This window comes from Scylla paramamosain, unplaced genomic scaffold, assembly GCF_035594125.1.
Source record: "Scylla paramamosain isolate STU-SP2022 unplaced genomic scaffold, ASM3559412v1 Contig160, whole genome shotgun sequence".
NCBI lineage: Eukaryota > Metazoa > Arthropoda > Malacostraca > Decapoda > Portunidae > Scylla > Scylla paramamosain.
Genome location: NW_026973825.1, coordinates 89,353 through 102,147, shown reverse-complemented (window position 1 = coordinate 102,147; position 12,795 = coordinate 89,353). Strand labels below are relative to the sequence as shown.

Below are 12,795 nucleotides of genomic sequence, written 5' to 3'. Positions count from 1 at the left end.
TTGCATTAGGTTAAACTAGCATAAGTGAAGAAGTTAAGTTAGATTAGGTGAGGAATGAGTAGGTTAAGATGAGAGGGAGGTGAGGTTAAGTTAAGATTGGAGGTGAAGTGTAGTTGGAAAATGTCATAGGAAAAAATTGTAGTTAATATTGGATGCAAAATATCAAAGTAAGAAGTTAGCTAAAGAATTTTTAACGTTGGGAATAGTAATCCATATATATATATATATATATATATATATATATATATATATATATATATATATATATATATATATATATATATATATATATATATATATATATATATATATATATATATATATATATATATATATATATATATATATATATATGGGAGTATATATTTTTTGTAACTGTGAATGATAAGATTCCATTTTTCAGTGTTGCCATGGTGACGGTGGTGGTGGGCCATGATACAAGATGCGGGAGGTGGAGTTTGTGCCCGATGGAGAGCATGCAGCTGGACAAATTGTGTTGCTCATTGAGGTCAGACTGGAGTTTACATGTGTCCACCTCCTTCACCATCATTGGTGGACACTTCACCACTTGAGTGTTAGTGAAAATAGTGCTCTCTTTGTTACTTTATTTGTATATCAGAAAAATTGCATAAGGTCCAGTTAGGTTGTCTAGACTATAAGTTTTAAAATGAGAAAATAAATCTACATATTTTTTAAAAAGCAAACAGTTAAGGCATTGTAAAGTAAAAGTCAAAATGTATTTTGAGTTTATTATTTTTTTTGCAATCTAACAACTTTCATGTATAATGAAATAAATACATTCATCAAACTTAATATCATATTTAATAACAGCTAGAGGTACCAATTTGCAGATGTCTATGGAAAATTTGTATGATAATCTTGTGGCCAACAAAAAAGGATACAATGAATGATGACTTATTATTGTAAGAAATCTTTCAGAGTTGTTGTTGTGTACTTTCACATTCCATAGAGACAGGTTTTTCCTTCACTTTTCCAGCATTTAAAAAGTGATAATTTCAACAGGATGCTTGAGCTGTCACGGTGCTGCTGCTGTTGTCTGCCATCATCCCCCTGACCACAGACCACCCTGCAGACCCACCTTCATCCTGGGTGCCACACGTCACTGCTGCTACAACTCAGAGCAACTGGAGCGCAAGCCAGGAAGGGAGTTAGTAACTTTTCACTTAATTTGTTGTTTATTTGAGGGCCTAATGACAGACACATAATGGAATGAGTATTTGTGAATGTTTGTTTATATCTAGATACAGCATTCACATATCTTTTAAGTGCCACCTTCCAAAAACAATGTCAGCCAGAAAAATAACTGATGAATCTAATTACATTTCAAGTCAAAAAGTTTTCCTTTAACCACTTTGCTCCAGATGCTTAAAAACATGCGTTGCTCACATACATGGCGTCGCGTAGGCTCGTGAGTGGTAACTTATCTAATTTCTAATAATTTCTAATATAATTTCTGTGTGTGTGTGTGTGTGTGTGTGTGTGTGTGTGTGTGTGTGTGTGTGTGTGTGTGTGTTTTATGTATGAGTGACACTGGCCAAGGGCAACAAAAATCCAATAAAAAAATATGCCCACTGAAATGGCAGTCCCATAAAAGGGTCAAAGCAGTGGTCAAAAGTTGATGAATAAGTGTCTTGAAACCTCCCTCTTGAAGGAATTCAAGTCATAGGAAGGTGGAAATACAGAAGCAGGCAGGGAGTTCCAGAGTTTACCAGAGAAAGGGATGAATGATTGAGAATACTTGTTAACTCTTGCATTAGAGAAGTGGACAGAATAGGGGTGAGAGAAAGAAGAAAATCTTGTGCAGCGAGGCCGTGGAAGGAGGGGAGGCATGCAGTTAGCAAGATCAGAAGAGCAGTTAGCATGAAAATAGCGGTAGAAGACAGCTAGAGATGCAACATTGCGGCAGTGAGAGAGAGGCTGAAGACAGTCAGTTATGTTTGTGTGTGTGTGTGTGTGTGTGTGTGTGTGTGTGTGTGTGTGTGTGTGTGTGTGTGTGTGTGTGTGCGCTGATGCAGCTGAGAAGGTTGCCTTATGATAATTATTGACAAATGAAGGTAATGGATGCGCATGTCATTACTACTTTTTTAAGTGTGTGTGTTATGTACACACACACACACACACACACACACACACACAAAAGAGAAGTAATAGACACGCATCCTTTACCTTCATTCATCAATAATTGTCATAAGACGACCTTCCCAGCTGCATCATTACACACACACACACACACACACACACACTTACACACCACGTAGTGTAGTGGTTAGCACGCTCGGCTCACAACCAAGAAGGCCCAGGTTCGAATCCCGGGCACGGTGAGGCAGATGGACAAGCCTCTTAATGTGTAGCCCTCTTAATGTGTAGCCTCTTAATGTGTAGGTACAGGATGTAACCCGAGGTGATGTGACTTTGCTGCCCCGGTGTGTGGTGTGTCATTGGCCTCAGTCCTACCCAAAGATCAGTCACCATGAGCTCTGAGCTCTTACACACACACACACACACACACACACACACACACACACACACACACACACACACAGAGAGAGAGAGAGAGAGAGAGAGAGAGAGAGAGAGAGAGAGAGAGAGAGAGAGAGAGAGAGAGAGAGAGAGAGAGAGAGAGAGAGAGAGAGAGAGAGAGAGAGAGAGAGAGAGAGAGAGAGAGAGCAAAATGGCAATGAATGAAACAGGGAGGAGGGGGAACTGTGTGTGAAGGAAAACATCATCTACGTGAAACATTTGATTGATTATAAAGCACATGTGCATCATATATAGTCATGAATGTGGAGGAACAGCAGAGTGAGTGATCAACCACAGAAAGGAGAGAGTCGGACATGCGGAGAGAATGGAAGGGGAACAATTTGAGAAGATAAGCATGCAAATACATAAATATAAGGTGGAATAACAGTGTTTGGTGGGAAGATGAAAGAGAGATGCCTGTTTATGAAGCAAAATGGTTGTGCAAGAGAGGAATGATTGGAAAACCATTCCCACCAAAGCCAACAGACCTTACACCATATTTTTACAAACCACAGCATCTCTATTCATCCATTCTGTGTGTCTTCTCTTCTCTCTCTCTCTCCACTCTTAATGCTGCTGTGGGTCTCTGGGCTGGAGTACATCAGAGAAAGATTGACACCGACTTATATATGAGAGAGGATGTTGTCTGTAACTATGCTATGGGGACATTGCAAGTTTGTGGGGTGTAGTGAATGAATAAGTGTGTCCTCTATAGCATACTTAAAAACCACACTCTCACATGGAAATCAATCTCTCTCTCTCTCTCTCTCTCTCTCTCTCTCTCTCTCTCTCTCTCTCTCTCTCTCTCTCTCTCTCTCTCTCTCTCTCTCTCTCTCTCTCTCTCTCTCTCTCTCTCTCTCTCTCTCTCTCTCTCTCTCTCTCTCTCTCTCTCTCTCTCACTACAGCCTACAGACTCACTATTTCCTTAACCACACCTCTTGCCTGAAACAAATTAAAAAGGCAGGTGAGAGAGAGAGAGAGTGTATATAAATCTGTTGTTATTGTATTTATTTGTCTATATTTTCCTTACAGAGTGATTGATTGATTAAATGATATATATTGGTGTTAATATATATAGACAGACTGGTATATAGACATTCTGATATGTGATGGCCAGTCCATGGAGCACAAGGTCTTTGTGGACTAATGAATATTTTACACTAAGGTTTAAGACCAGTGTTTTATTCAGCTATCATGAAAAAAAAAAGAAAAAGACAGTACATAATTATTTAGTAAGTAATTCATAACTTTAACCCAATCAAATTATAGATACATGCAAAAAAGAATTATATCAATAACAAAAGTAAATAATAATAATAATAATAATAATAACTATTACAAATTACAAACAATTACATATGTTTATAATAGTAGAGCTGATTACAATTTGAAAACTAATAAATACAATGAATAATTACTTGTTAAGTGTTGTTTTATCAGTAATTTAAAGGAATGTAATGGTTTGTTTTTAACTGTGTCCAAGAGCCGGGTCCAGTGCTTGGTTCCTCGTGAGACGACACTCTGTTGGGCACGGGAGGTTCAGCAGAAGGGTGTCCTCAAGTTACCTGTCTGTCTTAACTGAATATCATGAGCCCGTGTCTCTTGTGTTTGTATTAAGAGCTTTGTATACAAACGCCAAGGTCTGGAATACAGTAATGTCTCCAGTTTCTAGGAGTTTAAGATCCACTGCTATGTTCGGACTTGTTACTGTTTGTCTTATTCCAAATTAGCTTTTTTGGGGCAAGAAATAATTTATGAGTGTAGGTTGCACTAGGAGAGAGAGAGAGAGAGAGAGAGAGAGAGAGAGAGAGAGAGAGAGAGAGAGAGAGAGAGAATGTTTTAGATATTATTATTATTATTATTATTATTATTATTATTATTATTACTGCTACATATTTCTCTCTCTCTCTCTCTCTCTCTCTCTCTCTCTCTCTCTCTCTCTCTCTCTCTCTCTCTCTCTCTCTCTCTCTCTCTCTCTCTCTCTCTCTCTCTCTCTCTTACAATAATAGTTTTACCCTTCTCTCTCATCCTCTCTCCCACTTCCACTCACTCACTCTCTCCCTCCTTTTGCAGCAAATCCCGAGGATCAACGAGGACATGGTGGACCCAGAGATTGCAGCAGCAGTGAGAGAGAGAGAAGCAAGAGAGGAGGGAGAGGAAGGAGAGGGAGGAGGAGAGAGAGGGAGGCCAGGAGGGAGGCACGTCAGAGAGAGAGGGAGAGGAAAAGGTTGATTCTGTTACAACAACAACTGCAACAACAACAACAGTTAGTCAGTGAGGAGGGGGAGGGGCCGTCCTCTGATGCTGAGGATGAGGTATTGTTCAGGGTAAGTAGTAGTAGTAGTAGTAGTAATGCATCATTTTTAAACTTTCCGAGATAATCTTATTTCAACAGGTAGAGATGAAAAAGTCCTCTAACTGACAAAAAAAAAAACATTATCTATTTATTTTGTTATGTAGGCCAGCCAGCCGTGGGGGGGACAAAACTTCAATAAAAGAGACTCTCTGAGGTGTGGCTCCCCAAAATAGAATTGCAAATGGTAGCCAGAATTTACATGAATACTGGAGGGTGCTGTCAGGCCAAACCAGCTCCCCATCTGTGCCTATGCAGTGTCTGGCCAGCCACTAGTGTGTTTTGGGGGCTCAGACCAGCAGATTCCCACTGTTTATTCACTGTTTGTGTTGATGCAGTGTCTGGCCAGCCACTTGTGTGTTTTGGGGGCTCAGACCAGCAGATTCCCACTGTTTATTCACTGTTTGTGTTGATGCAGTGTCTGGCCAGCCACTTGTGTGTTTTGGGGGCTCAGACCAGCAGATTCCCACTGTTTATCCACTGTTTGTGTTGATCTAGTGTTTGGCCAGCCATTTGTGTGTTTTGGGGGCTCAGACCAGCAGATTCCCACTGTTTATTCACTGTTTGTGTTGATCTAGTGTTTGGCCAGCCACTTGTGTGTTTTGGGGGACTCAGACCAGCAGATTCTCACTGTTTATTCACTGTTTGTGTTGATCTAGTGTTTGGCCAGCCACTTGTGTGTATGTAGGGGACTCAGACCAGCAGATTCCCACTGTTTATCCACTGTTTGTGTTGATGCAGTGTTTGGCCAGCCACTTGTGTGTATGTAGGGGACTCAGACCAGCAGATTCCCACTGTTTATCCACTGTTTGTGTTGATGCAGTGTTTGGCCAGCCACTTGTGTGTTTTGGGGGCTCAGACCAGCAGATTCCCACTGTTTATTCACTGTTTGTGTTGATCTAGTGTCTGGCCAGCCACTTGTGTGTTTTGGGGGCTCAGACCAGCAGATTCCCACTGTTTATTCACTGTTTGTGTTGATCTAGTGTTTGGCCAGCCACTTGTGTGTTTTGGGGGCTCAGACCAGCAGATTCTCACTGTTTATTCACTGTTTGTGTTGATCTAGTGTTTGGCCAGCCACTTGTGTGTATGTAGGGGACTCAGACCAGCAGATTCCCACTGTTTATCCATTGTTTGTGTTGATGCAGTGTTTAGCCAGCCACTTGTGTGTATGTAGGGGACTCAGACCAGCAGATTCCCACTGTTTATCCACTGTTTGTGTTGATGCAGTGTTTGGCCAGCCACTTGTGTGTATGTAGGGGACTCAGACCAGCAGATTCCCACTGTTTATTCACTGTTTGTGTTGATGCAGTATTTGGCCAGCCACTTGTGTGTATGTAGCGGACTCAGACCAGCAGATTCCCACTGTTTATCCACTGTTTGTGTTGATGCAGTGTTTGGCCAGCCACTTGTGTGTTTTGGGGGCTCAGACCAGCAGATTCCTACTATTTATCCACTGTTTGTGTTGATCTAGTGTTTGGCCAGCCACTTGTGTTTATGTAGGGGACTCAGACCAGCAGATTCCCACTGTTTATCCACTGTTTGTGTTGATCTAGTGTTTGGCCAGCCATTTGTGTGTTTTGGGGGCTCAGACCAGCAGATTCCCACTGTTTATTCACTGTTTGTGTTGATCTAGTGTTTGGCCAGCCACTAGTGTGTTTTGGGGGCTCAGACCAGCAGATTCTCACTGTTTATTCACTGTTTGTGTTGATCTAGTGTTTGGCCAGCCACTTGTGTGTATGTAGGGGACTCAGACCAGCAGATTCCCACTGTTTATTCACTGTTTGTGTTGATGCAGTATTTGGCCAGCCACTTGTGTGTATGTAGCGGACTCAGACCAGCAGATTCCCACTGTTTATCCACTGTTTGTGTTGATGCAGTGTTTGGCCAGCCACTTGTGTGTTTTGGGGGCTCAGACCAGCAGATTCCTACTATTTATCCACTGTTTGTGTTGATCTAGTGTTTGGCCAGCCACTTGTGTTTATGTAGGGGACTCAGACCAGCAGATTCCCACTGTTTATCCACTGTTTGTGTTGATCTAGTGTTTGGCCAGCCACTTGTGTGTTTTGGGGGCTCAGACCAGCAGATTCCCACTGTTTATTCACTGTTTGTGTTGATCTAGTGTTTGGCCAGCCACTAGTGTGTTTTGGGGGCTCAGACCAGCAGATTCTCACTGTTTATTCACTGTTTGTGTTGATCTAGTGTTTGGCCAGCCACTTGTGTGTATGTAGGGGACTCAGACCAGCAGATTCCCACTGTTTATCCATTGTTTGTGTTGATGCAGTGTTTGGCCAGCCACTTGTGTGTATGTAGGGGACTCAGACCAGCAGATTCCCACTGTTTATCCACTGTTTGTGTTGATGCAGTGTTTGGCCAGCCACTTGTGTGTATGTAGGGGACTCAGACCAGCAGATTCCCACTGTTTATTCACTGTTTGTGTTGATGCAGTGTTTGGCCAGCCACTTGTGTGTATGTAGGGGACTCAGACCAGCAGATTCCCACTGTTTATCCACTGTTTGTGTTGATGCAGTGTTTGGCCAACCACTTGTGTGTTTTGGGGGCTCAGACCAGCAGATTCCTACTATTTATCCACTGTTTGTGTTGATCTAGTGTTTGGCCAGCCACTTGTGTTTATGTAGGGGACTCAGACCAGCAGATTCCCACTGTTTATCCACTGTTTGTGTTGATCTAGTGTTTGGCCAGCCACTTGTGTGTTTTGGGGGCTCAGACCAGCAGATTCCCACTGTTTATTCACTGTTTGTGTTGATCTAGTGTTTGGCCAGCCACTAGTGTGTTTTGGGGGCTCAGACCAGCAGATTCTCACTGTTTATTCACTGTTTGTGTTGATGCAGTGTTTGGCCAGCCACTTGTGTGTATGTAGGGGACTCAGACCAGCAGATTCCCACTGTTTATCCATTGTTTGTGTTGATGCAGTGTTTGGCCAGCCACTTGTGTGTATGTAGGGGACTGAGACAAGTTTATTTAATGTTCAGTGACCCGTTTGCAGGCACAGGGGTGTTGACGAGCTGGGTGTGCAGGAGACAGACAATTACAAAGGTTTACAGTTCAAATGCTACATGTATCTTCAAAATACAGATAATAAGTAGATAAATATTGAAATTAATATAAAATACCATTCTTTATTTAACACTTAACCAAACTTAACCAACATACACACACACGCTAACTCAGACAGTTCCCTAACTACCTTACCATCCCGCAGGAGGCCATGTCGGAGGTGCCGGTGGTGGGGTCGCCAGTTCCGGAGTACGAGGTGGAGGAGGAAAAGGAAGAGGAGGACGAGGAGGAGGCACGGATAAGGAAGAAGAAAAGATTATTACCTGTAGCCCTCCCTCCAGCTGATAAGGGGATATTAAGGAGCCCTTCCTACAGGTGTGTCTGTCTACCTGTGTGTCTCTTTCTATCTCTCCTTTTCATTTTTCCAGTTTCCCATTATTTTCTCCACCCTCTCACTGTCTTTTCTCAGCCTCTCACAACCTGTCACACCCTCTCCCAGCTATTCACAGCCACTCACAGCCTCTCTCTCACTCTATCTCATTCCCAGTGTATCCAGACCATTCCAGACTCACCCCAAACTGTCCCAAACTGTTGGGATGGACTTCCAGTCCATCCCAACTTCTCACAGCCTCTTCCAGCCTTTCACAGCCTCTCTCTCTCTCTCTCTCTCTCTCTCTCTCTCTCTCTCTCTCTCTCTCTCTCTCTCTCTCTCTCTCTCTCTCTCTCTCTCTCTCTCTCTCTCTCTCTCTCTCTCTCTCTCTCTCTCTCTCTCTCTCTCTCTCTCTCTCTCTCTCTCTCTCTCTCTCTCTCATTCCCAATGTATCCAGACCATCCCAGACTCACCCCAAACCATCTCCAAGACTCCCCTTCTCTCTTCCTCTCCTCTCCCTCTCTCTCCCTCCCCTCTCTCACTCTCCTAACTCTCCCCAGGAGAGTCCCCAGTGGTGAGCAGATGGTGATGCTGGAGATGATACTGGCATATTGAGTATTATAATTAGCCATAAACACTTGCTTGCTTACTTTCATGTCTACACAGGTTCGTTCGATGCAAGGAGTTGGCACAGGAGGCGTCCGAGGCTGTGTAGAGCGGCCGTCTGAACCTGGTGCCACAGCTTACTATGTTCAACAGGTGCGTGTGTGTGTGTGTGTGTGTGTGTGTGTGTGTGTGTGTGTGTGTGTGTGTGTGTGTGTGTGTGTTTTTGTGTGGTCATTTCACTATCTATCTATCTGTTTAGTTTGTCTCCATCTGTCTGTCTTTCTGTCATTGGTCTGTCTGTCTGTCTGTGTATTGCAATGATTTTTCAGTTATGTATTTTATTTTTTATTCTTGTGTACTTGTGTCTGTCTGTATGTATGTATGTATCAGTCAGTGAGTCAGTCAGTCAGTCACTCAGTTAGTCAGTTAGTCAGTCATTCAGTCAGTCAGTTAGTCAGTCATTCAGTCAGTTAGTGAGTTAGTCAGTTAGTCAGTCTGTCAGTCACTCACACAGTGTTAATCCTCCTCTTCCTCCTCCTCCTCCTCCTCCTCCTCCTCCTCCTCCTCCTCCTCCTCCTCCTCCTCCTCCTCCTCCTCCTCCTCCTCCTCGTCCACCTCCTCCTCCTCCTCCTCCTCCTCCTCCTCCTCCTCCTCCTCCTCCTCCTCCTCCTCCTGTTCCCCACCACCCCTGCCGAGAGGTGAGTGTATGTACGTGTGTGTGTGTGTGTGTGTGTGTGTGTGTAGTAATAATAGTAATGCTATGTACATATATAAATACTGTTAATATTATTGATAAAAAATATTGATGATGATGATGATGATGATTCAGTGGTGATTATGAAAATGTGCATTACAATATAGGGTAGATATTATTGTTATTACCTGTGTGTGTGTGTGTGTGTGTGTGTGTGTGTGTGTGTGTGTGTGTGTGTGTGTGTGTGTGTGTGTGTGTATGTGTGTGTGTGAGGAATAATTGAATAATTGAATAATTGATGCTCTCTCCTTTGCTATTCATTATATACATGGACAGATGCCTGAAGGAAGTGTGTGTAAGGGAGGATAAAGAGATCATGCTGGCCTATGCAGACGATGTCGCTGTCGTGACAGGAAGCCAACAAGATCTTCAAGAGGCCATGACAAGATGGAATGATGTTTTAAATAGGGAAGGAATGAGAATGAACAAACAAAAAACTTATTTACTAGTGGACAAGCAACAAGTGATGGTGTGGCTCTGAGCCACTGTAGTAGGGATGTTATGGTTTAAGTGTAGGAAGTTGCAAATGCTCACCTAACAATTGCACCTTAGTAGAAAAACACAAACAGGAAGTTTATGCAAGTTTTTATCCTTATATAAAATGTTGTATTGCATCAAACCTCCATACATTACTGTCTCTATCCAGTATGAGACCGGTGTTCAGGAAGCACAAGCATGTGCTGAATAACAAGAAGCCGGCATTGGTGAAGGTGACAACATTTCATCTATTTATACATACTTTTTATTATTAAAGCTTATCTTATAATTATTTCTGAAGAGATTGACTAATTTTTGTAGTATTTATGACTTAGAACTATGATAAAGCTATGAATTGATATAATTCCTGATTTGTTTTATCTTTTCATTATCCTTCCTTTGTTAATTGAGCATTTTATATTACTTAGCTTAAAAATGCAAGAACGGTTCAGAAGTATCCAACCTTGGGCTAAGGGCCAAAATTATGGTATCATTCAAAATGTCCTTCAAAGAAAGCCCTCTGTAATCCAACACACTTAGCCCATTAATCCTTCCATTTCTCATCAATTTGTTCAACATTCATATTTTTCCCTTATAGGGTTGAACAATTTTCATGGGTTCAGAGCAAAAGGCTTCCTCATTCCTCCCCAAGGTATTCTCGGATGGTAAGCAGGTTTGACTCTGGAGCAAACCTGACCAAGGGCTACTGCCCAAGGCTACAGAGGTTCCTCTCCCTGAGGCTGAATGCACCATGTGAGATGGTTCTGTTATGTGGATGAATGTCATGGTGGATAGCAGTGCCACCACATTCCTACAATCATCCATCACTCCACTGCTCAAACGCTTCTGCAACCAATGATAGGTATGCTGCCACATTCTGCATGGTCTCCTTGGCTCTCAGATAAGGATACTGTCAACAGGTTTGGGATTGCCAAAAAATCATAAGGAGCTATGTCTGAAAAGTCCAGAGAGAGAGAGAGAGAGAAAGAATGAGCAAGAGAAAGAGTAGGATGAAGCAAAGGAAGAGTCAAGAGGGAGGAAGAGAGAGTAGGACAAGAAAAAACAGAACAAATAAATCCCCTACACGTCTTGTCTCCATTCACACAAGCCATGAAAAGCTTGTCCATCCCTGAGTGCTCAGAAGCAGTGTTCCACTGATGATGTGGAAACTTGAGACACCCAATCATTTAATGGGCTTTAGTAGGTTTTGTCACCAGTCTTCTGTGTGTCACTGACTACATTTTGAAATTTTTATCTGTTCTATTTAATTTTGTGTGTATGTACACAATGTTTATGGTCAATAAACTATTTATAAAACTATTTATCTGTGTGAGTAAGATAAAAGCAGTTATTGTTATTATTATTATTATTATTATTATTATTATTATTATTATTATTATTATTATTACACATTTTCCTCCTTGTATTTAAATATTATTATTATTATTATTATTATTATTATTATTATTATTATCATGAATTGTTCTTGTTTATAAATAAAATACTGTAACTGATTATTATTTTTTTTATCATTCATTTAGACTCTCTCTCTCTCTCTCTCTCTCTCTCTCTCTCTCTCTCTCTCTCTCTCTCTCTCTCTCTCTCTCGAATAAAATGACTGGTGAGGAACTCTAATAATTAAAGTGCTAAAAAATCCATTAAACTACGAGAAATAAGACAAATAATTAATGACACACCTAATAACACAAACAAGGAGTAATAAACAAAACTTAAGCCAGAAAACACGAAAAGATAAAACTATCATATAAAGAAATACGAAGTTAAAAAAAAAATCATGAATATCAAATAAATAACTCACATATAATCAATAAACACGTAAGGAACAGTAAATAAACAATTAAGCCATTCATTGCAAGGGCCACAGTCAGAAAGTGAAAAAAAAAAATGCTTAGTTAAATACCGAGGCTAAATAAAACAAGGAATTAGACAAATGACAAATAATTAATAAATACATAAGGAATAATGAATAAACAAAAATTAAGCCAGGAAGACTATTATAATTATTGCAAGGAGACGATATGTATGTATGTATTGTATGTAATTCGAGGTTAAAATGGCTCAAATCTGACCCAACAGCAGGCCATAAGTGAAGGTGTTCCTCAAGGCAGGGAAGGGGGGGGAGCAATGAATAGGGGAGGGGCTATAAACTATTGGGGGGATATTAATTAATGACGCATCCAGTTTAGCGTGTGTGTATATTTCGCGTTGTGATAATTTAAAGGTTTTCTCGCGTTTTTATCTTTATTTATTTATTTATTTTATTTATTTATTTTATTTTTTTGGCAGGTGTTATATTTGTTGAGTGTTTTAAGTAACTGTGGCTCATTGCATCAAAACTCCATTCATTACCTTCGTGGGAAGGTTCAATTTGGCAAGGTTTTATTTCGCATTTTGGGTTTTGTAGTAAATTATGCATTTTCTCATATTTTTCTTTGCTGGTATTGTCCCTTCCACGCCATATATGACTGGAAAGTTGGGGGCGCCTTCCCCCCCACCCTCCACTGCTACGTTTTTTTTTCTTAATCAGTCAGTCAACCAATCAATCAATCCCTTCATGAATCATACCCATTTCCAGGTGTCACCCCCACCCATAGATCTCTCATTCTGTCATGTATGAACAAGTGCTAAGGGCAAGCTGAACAAGTACAAAGGGCAAGC

At 41.2% G+C, this 12,795-nt stretch overlaps 1 protein-coding gene across 1 annotated transcript; it reads left to right on the top strand.

Annotated features, from left to right (window-relative positions):
* Window positions 1-442: 442 nt before the first annotated feature.
* Window positions 443-11,630, top strand: LOC135099630 (uncharacterized). Its single transcript, XM_064002018.1, has 6 exons — window positions 443-527; window positions 1,034-1,168; window positions 4,615-4,868; window positions 8,115-8,284; window positions 8,946-9,038; window positions 9,916-11,630. The coding sequence occupies exons 1-5, from the start codon at window positions 443-445 to the stop codon at window positions 8,992-8,994; spliced, it is 693 nt and encodes a 230-aa protein (XP_063858088.1). The 3' UTR covers window positions 8,995-9,038; window positions 9,916-11,630.
* Window positions 11,631-12,795: the final 1,165 nt, after the last annotated feature.